A 17656-nucleotide genomic window follows, 5' to 3' on the forward strand; every position below is an offset into this window, starting at 1 on the left:
GCACATGCGGAAGCCGGGAGTGTGGGCAAGGGTGGGCTGCAGGTCCCGAGCGGGCAAGCAGCTGCGGTCCCAAAGGTGGACAAGCCACAACTTGGAAGAAGCTAGGAGAGGGCGGAGACATACCTATACCCAGGAGATGCCCATGTAACCCTCTGCCTCATCCATGCTGCAACTTATATTCTTGTCTCAGCAATAACCAATCCCAATGATTGCCCGGCCCAAGGCGTCCAGTCAAAGCATATGATGGGCTAATAGCAACTGCAGAGCGCAGTGGGAAGAGGGAAGGCATGGCTCCCTTGAGTATCAGGGGTGTATGTACCCAAAATGCGCTCAATGCAGCCTCATTGTACGCCCCCTCACCCCACCTGTGCCATGCTGACCCTTGCTCCTCCCCATCCTGCCTGGTCCCTCCAACTTCCTGCATTTGTTGGCTACCTTCCCAGCTCTGGACCTTGGCTCTGTTTCCCTGAGTCCAGCAGCTCCCCTCCCACTGGGCACAGTGTCATTGGGCGCAAACACTGGTGGTTCACCCCCCTCGGCTCTCGTGGACCCCCTCGTGCTGAGTGTCCCCCCACGCACATGCCACCCGGGTACAGTGATGAGACCTGAGCCCATGTGACACCGCAGGGCCTTTGATTCCTCTTGGCACTCAGGTGAGACCAGGCTGAGAGACCTACCACACGGGGCCCCGCGGCTCTTCCTGAGAGTTACTGCCAACCCACATACAATCCATACACTTACTTAATATTCTTCTTCAGATCATCTCCTGTTTCAGCCTTTGACATGTGTCTTAGAAATGGAATGTTTATATGCAAGTGGAAAGCTAGTATCCCTTGCCATTAACAGAGTCCCGTAACAATAGAGAAAATGGAAAAACAAGTAATTTCTAACTAGGTTCTGTTGTCTTTGAAAGTTTCAGCGCCTGCCTGAGGCGGGATGCCTTGCTGTTAGAAAGGGAGATCACACATGAAAGAGACAGGTAACCGACAAATTGGATCAATCCCTCTTGCTCCTGGACATTTCTCAGAAGGAAAACTTCTGAAGAGAATTTTCTCACCAAGACGGAATGGTGTTTAAGGCCTGGCCCCTGCCCTTCCTCACCAGACTGCCCACGGGGCACAGGGGCCCCGCTTCCCCTGGGCTGAGCCAGTTTTAGAAGCGAGCCAGTCAGTAGCTTGGCTGCGGCACCGGCACTGGAAGGGATCCGGCTGCTTGCAAAGCACAAAAGCATTTCCCACTCCACAATGGATTCCAGACCTCCCTGGACAAAATGAGGGGCTGGCGCAGGCACTGGGGCCCTCTGATCGCCGGCCCTCACCCCTCAGACACCACGCCTTCCTGCCCTGGCGTTGCCTCCCAGGGAAGGGGTGGTTCTGCTGGTGTTAATGACCATTAGAAGTCAACACCCTGAAGAAACTTCAGCGTTAAGAGCAGAGCCTTGCAAGGTGAAAACTCACAGCCCCGCTGTGTTCTGTTAGCCTCTTTTCATGGCCGCTGTTATACACCTGCTTTCCTGCATTTCCTCTGATGCGCAGAGCAGACAGTGCCAAAGAGGCTCAGTGGCCACCCAACTCCTGCCTACAGAACAGGAGGCTTGGAGTTGCTGGAGCCCTGGCTGGTGTGGCTCCGTTGGTTGGAGCATCATCCTCTACACTAAAATCAATTTTAAAACAATTTGCTAGAGCTACCACCTGCTTTCCACCAATTAGCTGACAATTTTTGTAGAGATTCTGGAAATCTGTACACAAATGTTCATAGCAGCCCCAAACTCACAACAAGTCTACTGTCCATCAGCAGGTGAGTGGATAAACAAATGATGGCATATGGGCACCATACATACTAGGGTGTGTCCGTACAATACAATATCCATACAATACTCCTCAGTAATAAGAAGGAATAAACTAGGAATCTCAATTATGCTGAGTGAAAGATGCCAAATCCTATATAATAAAAGGCTAATATGCAAATAGACCGAATGGCGGAACAACCAAACCGAACAACCGGTCGCTATGATGTGCACTGACCACCAGGGGGCACATGCAGAACATGGCGGGCGCCAGCAGCAGGTGGCAGAGTGTGGACATGGCAGGTGTCGGCAGCGGCGGGATGGTGGAGCAGGTGAGCAGGGGCACCAGACCAAGGTGGGGCACCAGTCACTATCATTGGGGTGAGCCTCTGGTGGTTACTGAAAATTCTTTGCTCCTGCATGACGCGGTCCCCCCTGGTGCTCATACCTGCTGTCAGTGTTGGCCCTGCTCGCACCTGCTGCCAGTGCCCAGTGCTGGCCCAGATCACTCAGAGCAGTCAGCTGCTGGCCCCAACCGCCCCTCAGGGCTTCTCCACCTCCCCCTGCTCCTGAGTGGCAATTGGGGCCAGCAGCCGCCTCTTGCACCCACTGCTGGCGCCAGCTCCAATCGCTCCATGCCGTCAGCGGGTGCGAGAGGGGCAGGCACCGTCAGTGCGTGGGAGCGGCAGCAGTGGGAGTGGGGCTGCTGGCAGACAAAGGACTGGGGGCCATGGTGGGAGGGACTGGGCTGGGGCATGGAGGATGAACTGAGACCCACCTCTGTGCCCACTGCAGCCTTGCAGCCCACAGTTCCTTTCAAGGTGCACAAATTCGTGCACTGGGCCCCTAGTTAAAAAATAAAAGAGTGCATAGACTATTTCTCCCTTTGTAGAAAATGCAAACCTATAATGACAGTAGATTAGGGGTTGTGTGGGAATAGGGGGGATGGGCAGGACAGGAGGGAGAGATGACAAAGGGGCACAAGGAAATCTTTCACTTGTTCATTACCTTGATTGAGGTGATGACCGCATGACAAAAATGTCAAAACGCCTCAAACTGTACACTTGAAATACATGCATCTAATTATGGGTCAAGGAAAATTAAAGCTGTTAAGAGAAAAATGTGAGGTGCCAAATAATATGTGGACTACTGGTGTTGATCCTCTGATTAAAACTGCTCCACCACATTTCCTTGGAATTCACTGTGCTCCATGCATTTCGTGAGGCACTGCGGTTGCAAAGGTGGGCGGTGCTGAAGTTCTCATGGCAGCGGTGGTGCAAGCAGGCCTGGCTGCGGTGAAGACAGAGACCCACAGACATGGGCAGGCATGGCCCAGAGAGAGCCTGCTGCCCTCACTCTGCGGCCAAACTCTCGAGGTTTTTTGAAGAATCTAAAGATTTGCATTTTCTTCCTCTGTGAATCTAGTTGACCTAATCGAGGACCGAATGCCCTGGGAACTAGCGGCCAGCTAATCACTGGCAACATCAAAAGCAAACAGAGCAGTTAGGAGACCGCAGCAATAATCCAGGCAAGAGGTGGTGGAGACCCAGGCCAGCGGGGAGCAGGGCAGGGAGTGAGGAGTGATGACACTCGAACGTAGAACCAATCGCATTTGCTGATGGAGTGGATGTGGGGTCGGACACAGAGAGGCATCTAAGTGGACTCCAAGGTTTGGGATGGAGCACCTGGGAGTCAAAGCCCTGGAAGGGCCTAGAAGCATATGGAAGTCGGAGCCACCAACTGAGATGAGAGGGCTCCAAGTGGAAGGGCAGTCGGGGGGGGGGGGGGGGTGAAAATCTGAGGGTGAGAGCGGGCTTCTCCTGTTGGCTGCCTCTGAGAGAGCCTGCAAGGGGGGTGGGGGGTGGGGCGGGGGATGAGCTGTGGAGAGGAGGCAGAGAAATTCAGCTTATCTGATATGCTGACAGCCCAATCCAGGCGGTGCTCCTGGCTTGTCCTGATCCTCCAGCCAATAACCTCATTTTTCCAGGTGCATTTTTAATTGGCGGATGCATCAAAATGAGCGCGTAGGGGAATTTGAGATTATTAACATTAACAACCACATTACTTGCCGAAACCGGTTTGGCTCAGTGGATAGAGCGTCGGCCTGCGGACTGAGGGGTCCCAGGTTCGATTCTGGTCAAGGGCATGTACCTGGGCTGCGGGCACATCCCCAGTGGGAGATGTGCAGGAGGCGGCCGATCGATGTTTCTCTCCCATCGATGTTTCTGACTCTCTATCTCTCTCCCTTCCTCTCTGTAAAAAATCAATAAAATATATTTAAAAAACAAAAACAAAAACAAAAAAACAACCACATTACCAACCAAGGTGGGAAAATGCAATGTGACTCAAGGGCACACATTGCAGAGGGTGGCAGGAACCACAGAGGAGCGTTGGCATCTGCACACATTGGGCCCTGTCTGTGTGATGGGGCAAGCTGGGCTGGCCCTGTGCAGGAGGAGTGATGGGACGTGGCTCGGAAGCTCGGAAGCAAAATGCAATCAGAGAAAATCTGATGAGAATTAAATGACCCAGGATTGCCTTTAAGAAGGATTTGGTTCTCTGAGTATTCTGAGCCTGGAAGGGAGGAAGGAAGAGGGAGGAGGAGGGAGAGGGAGGGAGAGAAGGGAAGGAGACAGCTGCTTACCCAGATGTTTGTCAAAGACAAAGCACTCTACAACCCACACTCCCACTATTTCCTACCACCCTGTTCAAATGCAGGTTCTCAGGCCTGACCCCAGACCCGCTCAATCAGAGCCTGCATTGTGACTCAGTCCCCAGGTGACACTGTGATTACTATGCACGCAGTAATGTTTGAGATACAGAGGCCTACACTACTGTTTTCTAAATGTCAGGCATCCACCAACCATCTTTACCATGTTTGCCATATCCCCTCACAATACGATTAACAATCCTCAAGTCAATTCATTTTTCAAAAAGCCTTAAATGTGTTTATTTAAAAATAACACTTTAGCCTGGCTAAGGTGGCTCAGTGGTTGAACGTTGACCTATGAACCAGGAAGTCATGGGTTTGATTCCTGGTCAGGGCACGTGCCCTGGCTCGATCCCTAGTAGGGGACATGCAGGAGGCAGCCAATCAATGATTTTCTCTCATCACTGATGTTTCTTTCTCTCCCTCTCCCTTCCTCTCTGAAATCAATAAAAATATATATATTTTTTTTTCCAAAGGAAATATTTTATTCAAATTTCTAAAACAAATTTGAGATGTTATGTTGGGTTTGAATTGAAGAAAAAGGCCCAGTTAAAAAATGGTTTTCCTTTGATAGAAGCTGAAATAGGTGTATACATTCTAATCAAAGATCTGCCCCATGTGGCACTTTTCAAGTTTTTAAAAGTCTACCAGGCCAAACCCTTAGCCGCCTTCACTGCTTTTGCTTTGCTTTTCCCCTTTCCTTTTTCTCGCTTTGCCTTCAGCCTTTTTCTTTGCCTCTGGTTCATCCATATGGGGTACTGTCCATGCTGGTCTAGAAGAGTCTTTTTGTTTCTCTTAATGTCAGTCTCCATTTTCATGTCATCTTTGTCATCTTTCACCACACACTGGGTTTTCACTTCAGAATGTTTGGGGGCCACCACAGTTGCTACTTCATGAACATCTTTCATTAAAACATCAGTATCTACTTTAAGAATACTTTTAAGTCTGCTAAGCTCCTTTGGGGCATTCTTTTTTCTCTTTTCAGCACGCATCTTCCTTTTCCACTTACTCCGTAAGCTTTTAGCCATATTTTATCTCTACAGGTTCACCACTCACAGAACACACGCTCCAGACGACCGCAATAAAAATATATTTTTAAAAATAACATTTTATATCACTATCCTCAGCGGAAAATCAGCATCATTTGTTGTAAGTGGAAATCACCATAAAAATGCATGAAACAAGATGAACGTAAAACAATGCTGTTTCAGCTCTGGCTGGCTACTGCTGCCTGCCCAGCCTCCTTAGCCTGAGGTCCTCACTCTGTGTAACAGGGAAATCAGCCCATGTTAAAGGGATGAGGGAGGCATTGCAGCATCCAACCGAGACCTTCCTCTTGGTGAGGCAAGACAGTGAGAAGCTAGGAAAATCTCTGGACAAGTGGAATGGGGAAACTACGGCAAGAAAATGAAACAAGGCCAAACAATTTGAACCTTTTACATCCAGCTGGCGAACTGCAAGACCTTATCTTCCCCAACCAAGGACACTTGGAAGCAAATGGTTACTACCTCCCCGCCCTAACCAGAGAATACATAGCTTAATCACCCTGGCCTGGGAAAATAGCGAACAAAGACCCACTTAGTGCCATGTGTGCCAGTTAAGCCCAAGGACAGATGAAGTTGGGGAATAAATAACAAAAAAACAGCAACATTAAAGCCAGACAGACCCAAGATAAAAAATAAAACAATAAAACAGACCAAAGAATAATCCCAAATTCCCCTACATGCTCATTTTGATGCGTCAGCCTATTAAAAATGCACCCGGAAAGCTGATGAATATTCCACTGAAACCCTTCCCTAAGATTCTCACCTGCAGGAAAAAAAGGGGATAGAAAGCCCTCAGGACCAAGACTCAGTACAGGCTTGTCTAGCACGCCCAGGCCCCATCCCAGACATGAACTTTTTATCTCTTCCTAAACTCTAACTTGCAACTAGGGGAGTGGTGGGCAGCAGCAAGTTGACCAAGGCTCACCCCCTGATCCTGTCTCCAAGGACCCTTATTTCTCTAACTTCCCAGTGAGCTAAAGCAGCCCCGCCTTGCTCACTTCTATCACCGTGACCTTCACTTGCCTTGGCTCACTTCTTTCCTACAACATTTCTAGGGAGTCAACGCAGAGCACTGCCTAGACCCACCCCTGCTGTTTCTTCCACCCTAATTTCTTCCTTTGTTTCACTGTCCCAGGCATTAATAAATGACTCTCAAACCCACCTGCACTCAGGTCGTGAAATCTTTCCAACACCAAGTCAAGAACCCACACACTACAGGCTGGCTGAGGCAGCCCCGCTCCAGGCCTGTCCCTGTCCAGTAACTCTGAGATCATCACAAGGATGTAAAAGGATTGAAGAAGGAATAGCTTTCTCACTGTGTGATTCAATGATATTAACACTATGTCCATGTCACACACTTGCTATCATTTCCCATCAGGTCGAGCTCCTACACCTTTAGAATGAGCGCTGTTCTATGGCAGTGTCCCTGCTCCGTATTTCCTCCCCGTAAGTCCTTGCATCTTTTCCCCTCATCTAGAATCCTCCCCCTAAAAGGCACATTCAACCTTTTAGGGTAAGTGGATGCAAGTGGGGTCTTATGTTTATCTGGAGACCCCCCAGGACCCTGGTTCTCAGGACAGATCAGTTCTCAAGGGCAGTCTCCTGCTTGGTGGTCATCACTGCTTCAGCCCAGAGAAGCCACCAGCCCCTTTCCTAGCCGTGGGCAACATGACCAACACATACCCCCTGTGCAAGGACAAAGTACAAGGAGGAGGGGCCAGGACAAGTTGTAAGGTTTGGGGTGTGGCCTGGGGGCTGGAAGCCCAGGATGATGGTGAACAGCTAAGGCTGGGTACGCATCCCCAAACCACTGGGGGGAGGGGATGGTTCAATGTCCACATGGGAAGCTGTGTAGACCTGGCCTTTCGAGTGGGTTCCCATGACCACTTGGGCAATGATTTAATTGCTTTCCAGCACAGGTGAGGATGAGGGCCTAGAATTTCCAGAAATGCCTCTTGCCAAGGGGATCAGACCAAGCTCAACAATTAACAGTTAAAGTTTTAAAGGGAGCATTTCAAACCCTCCGGCTGAAACAAACTGGGAAAAGGTGAAATGGTTGCTATATCTTTATCTTCATTACATCAACTCCTTCTTTTACCATCTTAACAAAGCCAAAGACAAGTTCTTGGTCAGGCAGTGTTGTCAGTAGTGTCGTGTTGGGGTTTGGTAGATCTCAAATGGGCGCTGGCTTATTTGCAAAGCAGCTGGTGGTTATATAATGACTATTAATAAAAATCCATGTGGTTGCAAAAACTCTGATCAGCAGTGATGAGGCTGTTAGTAATCATTCAAAACTTCCCCAGAGAAATTTGGAAAGGAAAAAGGTTTTGCTCCCCACCTCCACCCAGAAGATCCTTTTTCTTTCCATGGATAATAGTATTTATACTTGTTACTTTTTTATTGAGTGTTTCCCATGTGTCAAGTTCTGTTCTACAAGCTCCACAGAGATCCACTCATTAATATAATGCCAAGTAGGAACTCTTCCTGTTTTTTTAAACCTCACCTGAGGATATGTTTTTTATTGATTTTTAAGAGAGGAAGAAAGAGGGGGAAGAAGAGGGAGAGAGAGAGAGAGAGAGAGAGAGAGAGAGAGAGAGAGAGAGAGAGAATACCCATCAGTTATTTCCTGCACACACCCTGACCAAGGCTGGGGATTGAACCTGCAACCCAGGTACATGGCCTTGACTGGGAATCTCACCCACAACCCTTCAGTGTGCAGGCCGATGCTCTAATCACTCAGCCACACTGGCTAGGGCGACAATAGCAATTATTTATGTATATTTGACCACAATATAAAACGATTTTCCCTACAAAAAAGAGAAAGACAGAAAGAAGATACTTGAAATTAAAAGCATTCACTTGTTCTTGCATCGTTCTCTTAAAAACATCGGTTCAAAAGTTATCATTGTAATTCCTTTCATTCGTCGCACAAAGATTTAAGGAGTGTCTGCTGTGTGCCAGACAGTAGGCTAAGCAGGGGGGGACCAGGGGAGCTGCTCTGGCTCCAACAGGCTGTCTACATTTATATGGGGCAGGGAGGGTAAATCCCACACAGAGAAGGCATCCCCGGAGGTGTGCAACAGCATGACACATTGGAACAAGGGAGTAGCGAAAGAGGCATGTGAGTACAGGAGTGGCGAGGAGACAGTGACAGAACTTGACAGTCCTGCCTACTCCTCAAATTCCAAAAGCACCTCACCCCTCCACACGGGGTCCTGCTGCTGTTAAAGCCCTTGAAGGTCAAAAGGTCACATTTTCGAAGATGCTGATGTGAGGGGGGTAGGTCTGCTCGGACCTGGTTCCTGGGGCTCTAACATCCTCACCCGTCCTTGGCCCTCTCGGCCATCAGCAGCCTGTGGGTGCTGTGGGGACAGCCCAGCTCCATCATGCAGGGAGCAAGGGAGATTCACCCCTGGATGCTCGAGTCCTCCTAGGAAGCTCCCGGCCCCTGCCCGCCTCTGGGCTGGGCACGCTCACAGGCTGTGTGACAGGTGGGAGCAGGTCCGTGCAGGGGTGGGCAGACAGCGTGGCCCGATGCTGCGGGGACCACGGGAGGAAGGTGAGGGTGTGGCAGAGTGGACACCGGTCCTGAGGCGCCTCTGGCTTACTGACCTTAGCGAGCTGCGTCTGCAGCTTATTCTTGACGTCGGTCACCTCGGCGATGCGGGCGTTGAAAGCCAGGTTGGTGTTGGTGAACTGTTTCCACATCTGATCCGACAGGGTGTCGAAGAGGTTCTTGGCCTCCTCCTGCAGCCGGATGGAGTTGGCCCGCATGTTCTGCGAGTGCCGGATGTTGTCATTGCTGAACTTGGCCCAGGTCTCAGGCACGGAGATCCTGCAAGAGGCACAAGAGAATTCAGCACAGGTGTGGCGGGCCTGGGGGACCTCCGAATCCAGGGTGGCTGAGCCTCAGCTCTCTTGACCTGCCGTCGGGGTCAGACACGGTGGTGGGAGACTGTCCCGTGTACTGCAGGATGTTTAGCTGCAGCCCTGGCCTCTGCCGACAGATGCCAGCAAGGCCCAGCAATGCCCCTCCGGTGTGACAAACAAAAAATGTCTCTAGACATTGCACAATGGCCCCCAGTTGAGAACCCCTGGACTCATCCAACCCCCTCATTTTACAGGTGAGGCCACTGCAGTGTAGAGAGAGCAGCTGCTTTTCCGGGTGAGTTATGGGAGAGGAGAGAGTCCCAGAAAGGCTCATTTCCATAACACTTCCTCCTCTACCACCAAAAGCAGAGAGACGGGGCACCGTGCTGGCTGCGGGGTCCCTTCCGTTCAGGGAGGTGCATGCGGCCATGCTACTTGCCACTGACTTACTTGCTCAACGAATGTTCTTTGAACAATGACTACATGGCAAGCCTTGAACCTAGACACTCGGGATAGAGCCAGACACAAGAACAGCAACATCCCTGACCTCGTGGCGGTACATTTCCAGTGGAGGGAGACAGACAATAAATAAAGATGCTTACACAGGGTGTTTGGGCTATGAAGGCATTCAGGAGCAGGGTGATGAAGAGAGACAAATGGAGCCGGGGCCATCATGTGTCAGGGTCATAGAAAGAAAGAAATGGAATTTATGCTCCGAGGGTGTCGAGGTGCTCATGGATTAGCTATTGCACAAAGTTGTTACCACTCGGCTCTGAAGGGCAAGAGGAGAGGGACAGGCAGGAGAGGAGGAGGCTTGGAGGATCGCTGGGAGGGAGGGAGAGCAGGGAGCAAGGGAGGGTAAGTCCCCACATCCTTCTCCTCCTTCCTCCCTCCGCCTCCTGCTGCTGTCCCTCCTATTGGCTGAACTCAACCGGAAACCAGATGGCAAAGAGCCAGTCTGCAGAGGGCAGCCGCCTCTACAGCCAAGGAATGAAGGTGGGTAGGGGCTGAATGGAGACACAGGCTGCCTTGGAAAGGGCAGGCAGGGAAGGCTTTTCAGAGGCGGCGACTCATCAGGGATTCAGTCTAGGCAACAGGAAGCCCTTCCTGGAGATACAGAAACCCCACAACAAGCCACCGACGAGCCAGAGTGTTGTCCTCTGGGGGGCCTTCGAGCTGGCTTCAGTTCCTGCGTAAACCAGACGGGATATCTTTTCAAGGCCTTTTCTAGCCAGGAGGTCTGTCCAGTTCTTAAATAAAGTCCATTTCTATTCTCGGGCAGTAGGAAAAAGAGAGTGAATTTTCTGAAATAGAAGTCTTGTTCCAGACGTTTTAAAGCACGCTTGGATTGCATGGTGGGTAGAAAATTTCAAGCATATATCATAGGTGGTGGTTCTGTCCTGGCTTTTGCAGGCATTAACGTCCAGCAATAGACAGGGGTCTTGGGCTTCTGGAGGTGGGAGAGGCACCATCAGATGAGGGAGGAGGCGGCACCAAGCACAGCAGAAGAGAGCAGCAGGTTCACCCGCTGCTGCATGGGGCACCGGCAATGTCAGGAGCAGCCACCTGGGAGCCCTCGCCCTCGCCCTCCTCTGGAGCAGGCGGCTGGGCTCCAGGGAAAATGACCCGCTAATCACAGTCTCTCCGGGGAGATGTGCCAGGGCAGCCCGTCTCCTGGCAGGCGGAGTGGCTTGGTGGGAGGCGGACGTGCTTCCTGTAGCCTGTGTCCTCTGAAGACTAAAGACAGAGACGGCAGGCTTTGCTGGGGAGGCAGGAAGGTGCCGGGATAACACGCACAGGCTCAGTGTCCACCCAATGCGGGCTCAGATCGCGGCTCGGCCCCTCACTGTGTGAGTTTCGGCCGGGACCGTCACCTCTCTGAGCCTTAGCTTCCTCATTGTCAATGGGGATCATCATGGTGCCTAACTCCGTGGTTGTTGAGTGACTAAATGTGAAGCCCCCATCATAGCACCTGACAATAGTAAACACTCGATAAGATATTTATGATTCATGGGACACTGTGTGCAAAGCTCTCAGCAGGGGGCCTGGGACATAGTAAACATCAGGGAAAAGACACCCACTATCACCATCATCACCATCACCATCATCATCACCATCACCACCACCTCCATCATCAGTTAACCCGTGGCAAAGAGAACTTAGGTGAACAGAGACAACTGCAATTCAGAGTCTCCAAACAACCTTTAAGCTGCCCAGATACGGCCCTGCTTTTAACCAAAGAACTTTTTTGCGTATAGGCATTGCCCATGGACACAGACAATAGGGGGTGAAAGACTGGGGTGGGGCGGGAACCAGGTGGAGGGGGATAACGGGGTGGGGGAATGGGGACATCTGTAATACTCTCAGCAACAAAGATTTTTTTAAAAAAAGAAACCCAAATAAAAGCCCTGAGCTAGCACACCTGAGGAGCGATTAGTCACCACAAACAGCAGTGGAGGTGCTGGCTGAGGGACTTTAAATAGCAGCCCTCCTGGGCACGGAAGTCGGAGTCTCCACCAGCCCAGCAGCCTGGCTGCCTGGGTTTCAGGAAGGCATCGTGTGGAAAGGCAGTCCGCCCCCTCCCTGTCCTGATGGGCAGCTGTGGATGAGGGCACCACACCCCCAAAGTCCTGCCCACCTTGCCAGTGCCATAGGGAGTTCACCTTGTCAGGAAAAGCAAGGCCCCCAGGAGAAGCCATCGCTGGAAACTCCAAACAGTCCTCTCAACACATATATTTTAAGATCCAGAAAGTGGTTCAGGAGCCCTAACAGGTTTGGCTCAGTGGATAGAGCGTCAGCCTGCGGACTGAATGGTCCCAGGTTCGATTTCGGTCAAGGGCATGTACTCTGGTTGTGGGCACATCCCCAGTAGGGGGTGTGCAGGAGGCAGCTGATCAATGTTTCTAACTCTCTATCCCCTCTCCCTTCCTCTATGTAAAAAATATCAATAAAATATATATTTTTTAAAAAACAAAAAAACAGAAGATGGTCCAGGAGACTGCCACCAATGCCTTCTCTTCCTTCTTTCCTTCTCTCTCCCTTCCTTTCGCCTTCTCTCCCTCTCTTTCCCCTTTCATTCATTCTTTCATTCAACAAATATTCATTGCACACCTACTATATGACAAGCACAAATCTACAGGCAAGAGATTTTTTTAAAGGGCTCAAGCTGGACACCACCCCTGCCTGTACCCAGTCTCTCTCCTGTTCTCTCTCTGTGTATGTGTGTCTCCCTCTCCAGCCTTCAAGCTACCGAGTGGGAAAGCATGCTTCAGCTCTCCATGAAGTTCCGGGATGCTGTGACACGCCCACAACAGTGCCCAGCATACAGAGGGCACCTACCTCATAGCTGCGGGGCTGAGACAATGAGGTCATACAGCAAGCACTTAATAAATGTTGGCTGTTGTCATACACGAGGCTCTGTGCTCAGCACTTCACACGCCCACCATTTTATACTCAGCAACTCTGGGCAGTGGGCCCTATTATCATTCCAGGGCTACAGATGAGGAAACAGGCCCAGAGGATGAAGTAGTTCACCCCACGTGCCAGGGGTGAGGCTGGATTTGAGGCCGGGCAGCAGGGCTCCCCTTGTAACCCCTACCAGGGCTGGTGGACAGCAATGGCTCCCAGCTGAGCTTGAATTCCTCTCCCTCTGGTTACAGCCATGTTGTTGTGGGGTTTGTTTGGTGGCATTGCCAATCCAGGTGCCCCAGCATGTCCTGGCCCAGCAGCAGTGGCCGGTGACCCTCACTAAGCCGATCGCTTGCTCTGCCTTGCTGGAATTTGAATCTTGGGCAAGGGGGGCGGGCAAGAATGGCAGGATGGTGGTGTTCTGATTAGCTCTCACTTCCTGGCTCGTTCAAGCTGCCAGAGCCTTCCCCTCCAGCCTTCCCCTTGAGTCTGTGGCTCTCCAGTAAATTTCATCTTGTCTTACGTTTTTTAGCCAGAATTGGATGCTGTGGGTTGCCACCGAGGGTCCCCATTGAACCACTCTGCCTCTCACTTGACTGGCGCAGGATCGATGCCCCTTTAAGGCTGCTTGGCGGAAGCAGACGCAGAGCCCCCCCTCCCATTGGACAGGGCCAGATGGGGACCCAGAGCCCAGTACTTACGTGCCATCGACCTTCTCCATGCCATGGAAGAAGCTGATGCAGTCGGATGTGTTCCTCAGGTTAAAACACTTTTCGTCAATAAACTGGGCTGAGCTTTTGTCCTCAAGGTCCCTCTCCACAGCATGCTGAGCATCTCGGTTATCCCTGGGGTGGAGGGAAGTGGGGGGGGGGGGCGGTGTGTGTCAAGGATTTATCTCTGGACTGTGCCCTTATCCGGAGTCCCTCGCCCGAGGTCTCATGAGGTCGGTGCTGAGCCACTGCTGAAAGCCAAGTCTTTGGACCCCCAGGAGGGTGCTCTGTCCACCCAGCAGCTTCTCAGGCCTCTTCCCACTTCGATGTCCCCACCACATACTGAGGACCTGCCCGCAACCCCTCAACCTCCCCCCAGTCCAAGCAAGCCTGTTGTCATTAGAACAGGGGTGAGCAAACATTTACTGTAAGGGTCAAATACTAAACATTTAGGATTTGTCAGTCATATGGTCTCTGTAGCAATGACTCAGCTATCCAGAAGGCAGTCATAGATAATATGTAAGTTATGGGTATGGCTGCGTTCCAATAAAACTTTATTTACAAAGACAAGTGGTGGGCCAGATTTGTCCCTCCAGCTGTAGTTTGCTAACCCGATTGAGAAGATACGAATTCATACTTTGGACAAAGCCCGGTATCGCTTTAAACCATGTGTCTCATCCTATGCCCGGCACAGAGGGAGAAGACATGAATAAGACCCAGTCGCTTACCTTCACGTTGCTCAGAGGTTTGTGTAAATAAATACAGTAAAACTACAGAATAATAAGGGCAACGGTGCAGGTTTGTAAAGGACACACAGTGACACTCAGGAGGACGCCATCAGCTCAGGGTGCGGGGGTAACCAGGGAAGGCTTCCCAGGGAGGTGTCTGGGCTGGGATTTCATAATGACAGGAGCAGACATTCCAGACAAAGTTGGGTGGGGGGTGAGAATTCCAAGCCGAGGACACCTCGTGTGCAAAAGCAGAGGAGCTAGAGACCTGCCGGTGTTTAGGGACCTAGAAGCAGCTCAGTCAGGTTGTCAGAACCAGGGGCTGGGCAGAGTCCAGGACTGGGTGGAGCCAAGGATTGGATGGTCAGGGACTGGGCACTCAGGGATTGGGCAGAGTCAGGGACTGGGCACTCAGGGACTGGCTGGTCAGGGACTGGGCAGAGGTAAGGAGAGGACAGTAGGGAGGGCCCAGGACTTGAGCCTCCAGGGCTGGTATCTTGGCTAAGAAGTTTAGACATAAAGGCCAGTATTTGCCAAACTCTGAACATAGGAGAGCCACTTTCATGATTTTTGTCATATTCCCAAAGTGTATATACTACTACTTACTTGCTACTTGTCTTTTTATGAAATAACTTCTAGAATATAAATAACTGTATTGTAAAAGGAAAACCTCTATCACAGTCTTTAAAGGAAAACCAACAAATTTTTCGATAGGTCACCTCAAACATAAACACTACGCAAGCACTAACAGAATCCCAGCAGAATCCATCGTCTCTAGAAGAATCTAGGCCTGGACCTTTTTCTGTTTGATTGAAAAGAGTAGATTCGTCAGTTAAAGACACCTAAGTGTCGACGGGGACTTTCACCTTGAAGAACTGGAAGATAATAAGAGACCAACTCTGACTAAGCAAGTTGAGGTCCAGACACCAGCTAAAGTGATGGGTGCACATCTTACACTGGTCTCTCTCTTTCCCCTTCTGCATCCTCTCATTCTCTCCCCTTTTCTCTCTCTTCCTCTATCTCTCTAACTCTATATCTCTTTCTGACATCTTTTTCTCTTTCCCTCATCTTTCTTGCTTTCTCTATGTCTTAAGGTCTCTCTCCCTCTCCCACTCCCTCTCCCCAGTCTGTCCCTGTCTATCTTTTTGCCACTTTCTTTTTCTGCTACCAACACTGGGAGCTGGTGAGGGTTTCAAACAGGCCAGGAGCCAGAAAATAAAATCCTGATGGTGGGCCCCCACCTATCAGGATACTCAGGGGAGATCTTGGGCAGAAGGAACCACCCTGGAGCCTTTGGATTGGGCATGGAGAAATAGAGCCCCATCTTGTCTAATGAACTGGCAAGTAAAGAAAGACCAGAATGTAGAAAAGAACCTGCCAGAGTATTGGAGGGGCACCTGGGGCCTCAGAATCCTTGGCCAGCTGGTCCAGACTCCTAGCCTCCACTGGTGATGCCCAGGGAAGGATGGGACAGCCCCTGTCTCCCTTCGTGGGCCCGTGACGAAGAGCCCAGCCCATGTCGAGGCTCACCTGGCTGTTGGTCCACCAGGAAAAGCCGGAACTTGGCTCTGGCCCATCAGGAAGAGCCTTCTGCTTTGTTAGAGAGCTGGTGAGCCGAGGACATGATCCTGCCCAGGTGCGGGCCTCGGGCCTCACCCACAAAACCACAAGTCAGCAGCCAGCCCAGGCCTGCCCATGCCAGGTTGGCTACCCGAGGGGGTCAGCCGCAGAGCCTCCCACAGGCGGCCAGCACACACGGCACTGAAGCTCTGGCCAGTTCTGGGTGAATCAGGCTGCCCGGCAATACGGGTTGCCTCCCTGCAAGATGCCAGGCAGCCTCTGACGAACAGCCGCTCCTAGAGGTCCAATAGCCTCTATCCAGGTGGTCTGACCTCTGGTCCTGCCAAGGGAATGTCCCCTACACCTGCTCCTTCCCTCCCACCTCCTCTGCCTCAGCCGATTCGTCTGTGTCCCTCCCAGCATCTTCGCTCTCTTCCTCTTTCTCTGTGTCCCTCTCCATCTGTTCTCTGTCTCTAACGCCTGATTTCTCTCCTTGTCTGGCACAATTGTGTCTCTCCGTCCCACTGTCTCCCCCCACACACACATCTCTGTCCTTCGCTTCATGTCATTCTTGTTCTGTCTCTCTCCCTCTGACGTCAGGCCCCCTCTGTGTCTCCCAGTGGATGGGACTGTCTTAGTCTGTCTCGGTCTCTCTGGTTCCCCCAATTCTCCCACCTCACCCTTCATTGCCTGGGGTTGCAAAGCAGCCCCTCCACCCCCCACCCTAGTCTCAGAATTTCTCTTTCAGGGTCCAGCTCCCCAATTTCAAGTCTGGACATTTATTTACTCTGCTGGTTCAAACTGTCCCGTTCCCCAAACTTCAGCCCTCCCGTCACCCCAACACTGAGTTCTGTCACAGCCTTATGTCAACAACAAATGGAAAAATCATCTCTAGTGCCAGAAATACATAATCGTCAAAATAAGAGCAATACAAATATAATAGAGGTGTTTGCCTGCCCCAACTTTCCTGTTTAAATTCAAGGATTTAAGGTTTTTAAAAAAAGTGAATTAATTTATAGACAACATTAGGCAACCAGTGGTACACGTGGAATGGTGAGAAATCAGGACAGACCGTGTAAGAGACAGAACTTAACTCCGCCTCAGCCATTCAACGGGCCCTTCACCCACTGATGTGCCTGCACCTCATTTCCAACCACCCCTCCTCTGGCAGCTCCCTGAATCTGCCCCTGACCATGCCCTCATGTTCTGGGGGTAGCTTTTCAACACTGCCTGGGGTGCTTTTTGTCCTGGCTGATTCTTTCCAATCCCTGCCACCCAGTTCTCACTGCGGTGGAGTTGAGGGGCTGCTGTAGGGGGGATGCGGGCGGGGGGGGGAGGTTACTACTGTTCCTGGGGTATAGCAAGCCAGGGCACCAAACCCCCGGAGCCTATCTGCAAGCTGCCTGGCCCCTTAGCATCCCATCAGGCTGCCCATGTGCCCCCAACAGCAGGAAGGGGTGCCCTGGAAAGGTTGCCATCCTGCCTCTTGCCATCCGGGTCTGAGGAAATGGAGAGGAGAAGCTAGCAGAGCTAGCAGAGCAGCGTGCCCTGCGTGAGTTAAAGGCAGGTGCTCCGGTCAAGGGCCAGGCAGAAAGGCTGACTTTGGAGGAGCTGGATGCCAAGGGCTTAGCTGTGGGCCCCAAGCCCCGTAAAACTCACGTCTTCCTTTAATTATGGGGGAGCCTCCTGGCTTGTCATGATACCAGTTACACAATCTTCCAAGAACTAAAAGCTGATTTCTTTTGAAGACACGTGGCTCAGGCATCCACCAGCTCCCCTCTGGCGATGCCCTGACCCCTTGCCTTGATGCGAATACCACCCACTCTGCCATCGCCCCA

The 17656-nt window shown here is 51.3% G+C and overlaps 2 protein-coding genes across 2 annotated transcripts in view; both read right to left on the reverse strand.

The window, feature by feature from the left end:
• Positions 1-17656, reverse strand: part of TEKT5 (tektin 5) — a 37125-nt gene that overhangs the window by 14531 nt on the left and 4938 nt on the right. Inside the window, exons 4-5 of the mRNA XM_059691830.1 lie at positions 13522-13665; positions 9155-9377 (exon numbers count right to left, since the gene is read on the reverse strand). Coding sequence (XP_059547813.1) covers positions 9155-9377; positions 13522-13665 — 367 coding nt within the window. The remainder of the gene's footprint in view (positions 1-9154; positions 9378-13521; positions 13666-17656) is intronic.
• LOC132232346 (protein LLP homolog) lies at positions 4965-5572 on the reverse strand. The gene has a single exon (XM_059691828.1). It carries the CDS (start codon positions 5522-5524, stop codon positions 5141-5143), a length of 384 nt encoding a protein of 127 aa, XP_059547811.1. The 5' UTR covers positions 5525-5572; the 3' UTR covers positions 4965-5140.

This window comes from Myotis daubentonii, chromosome 4 (assembly GCF_963259705.1).
Source record: "Myotis daubentonii chromosome 4, mMyoDau2.1, whole genome shotgun sequence".
Lineage (NCBI taxonomy): Eukaryota > Metazoa > Chordata > Mammalia > Chiroptera > Vespertilionidae > Myotis > Myotis daubentonii.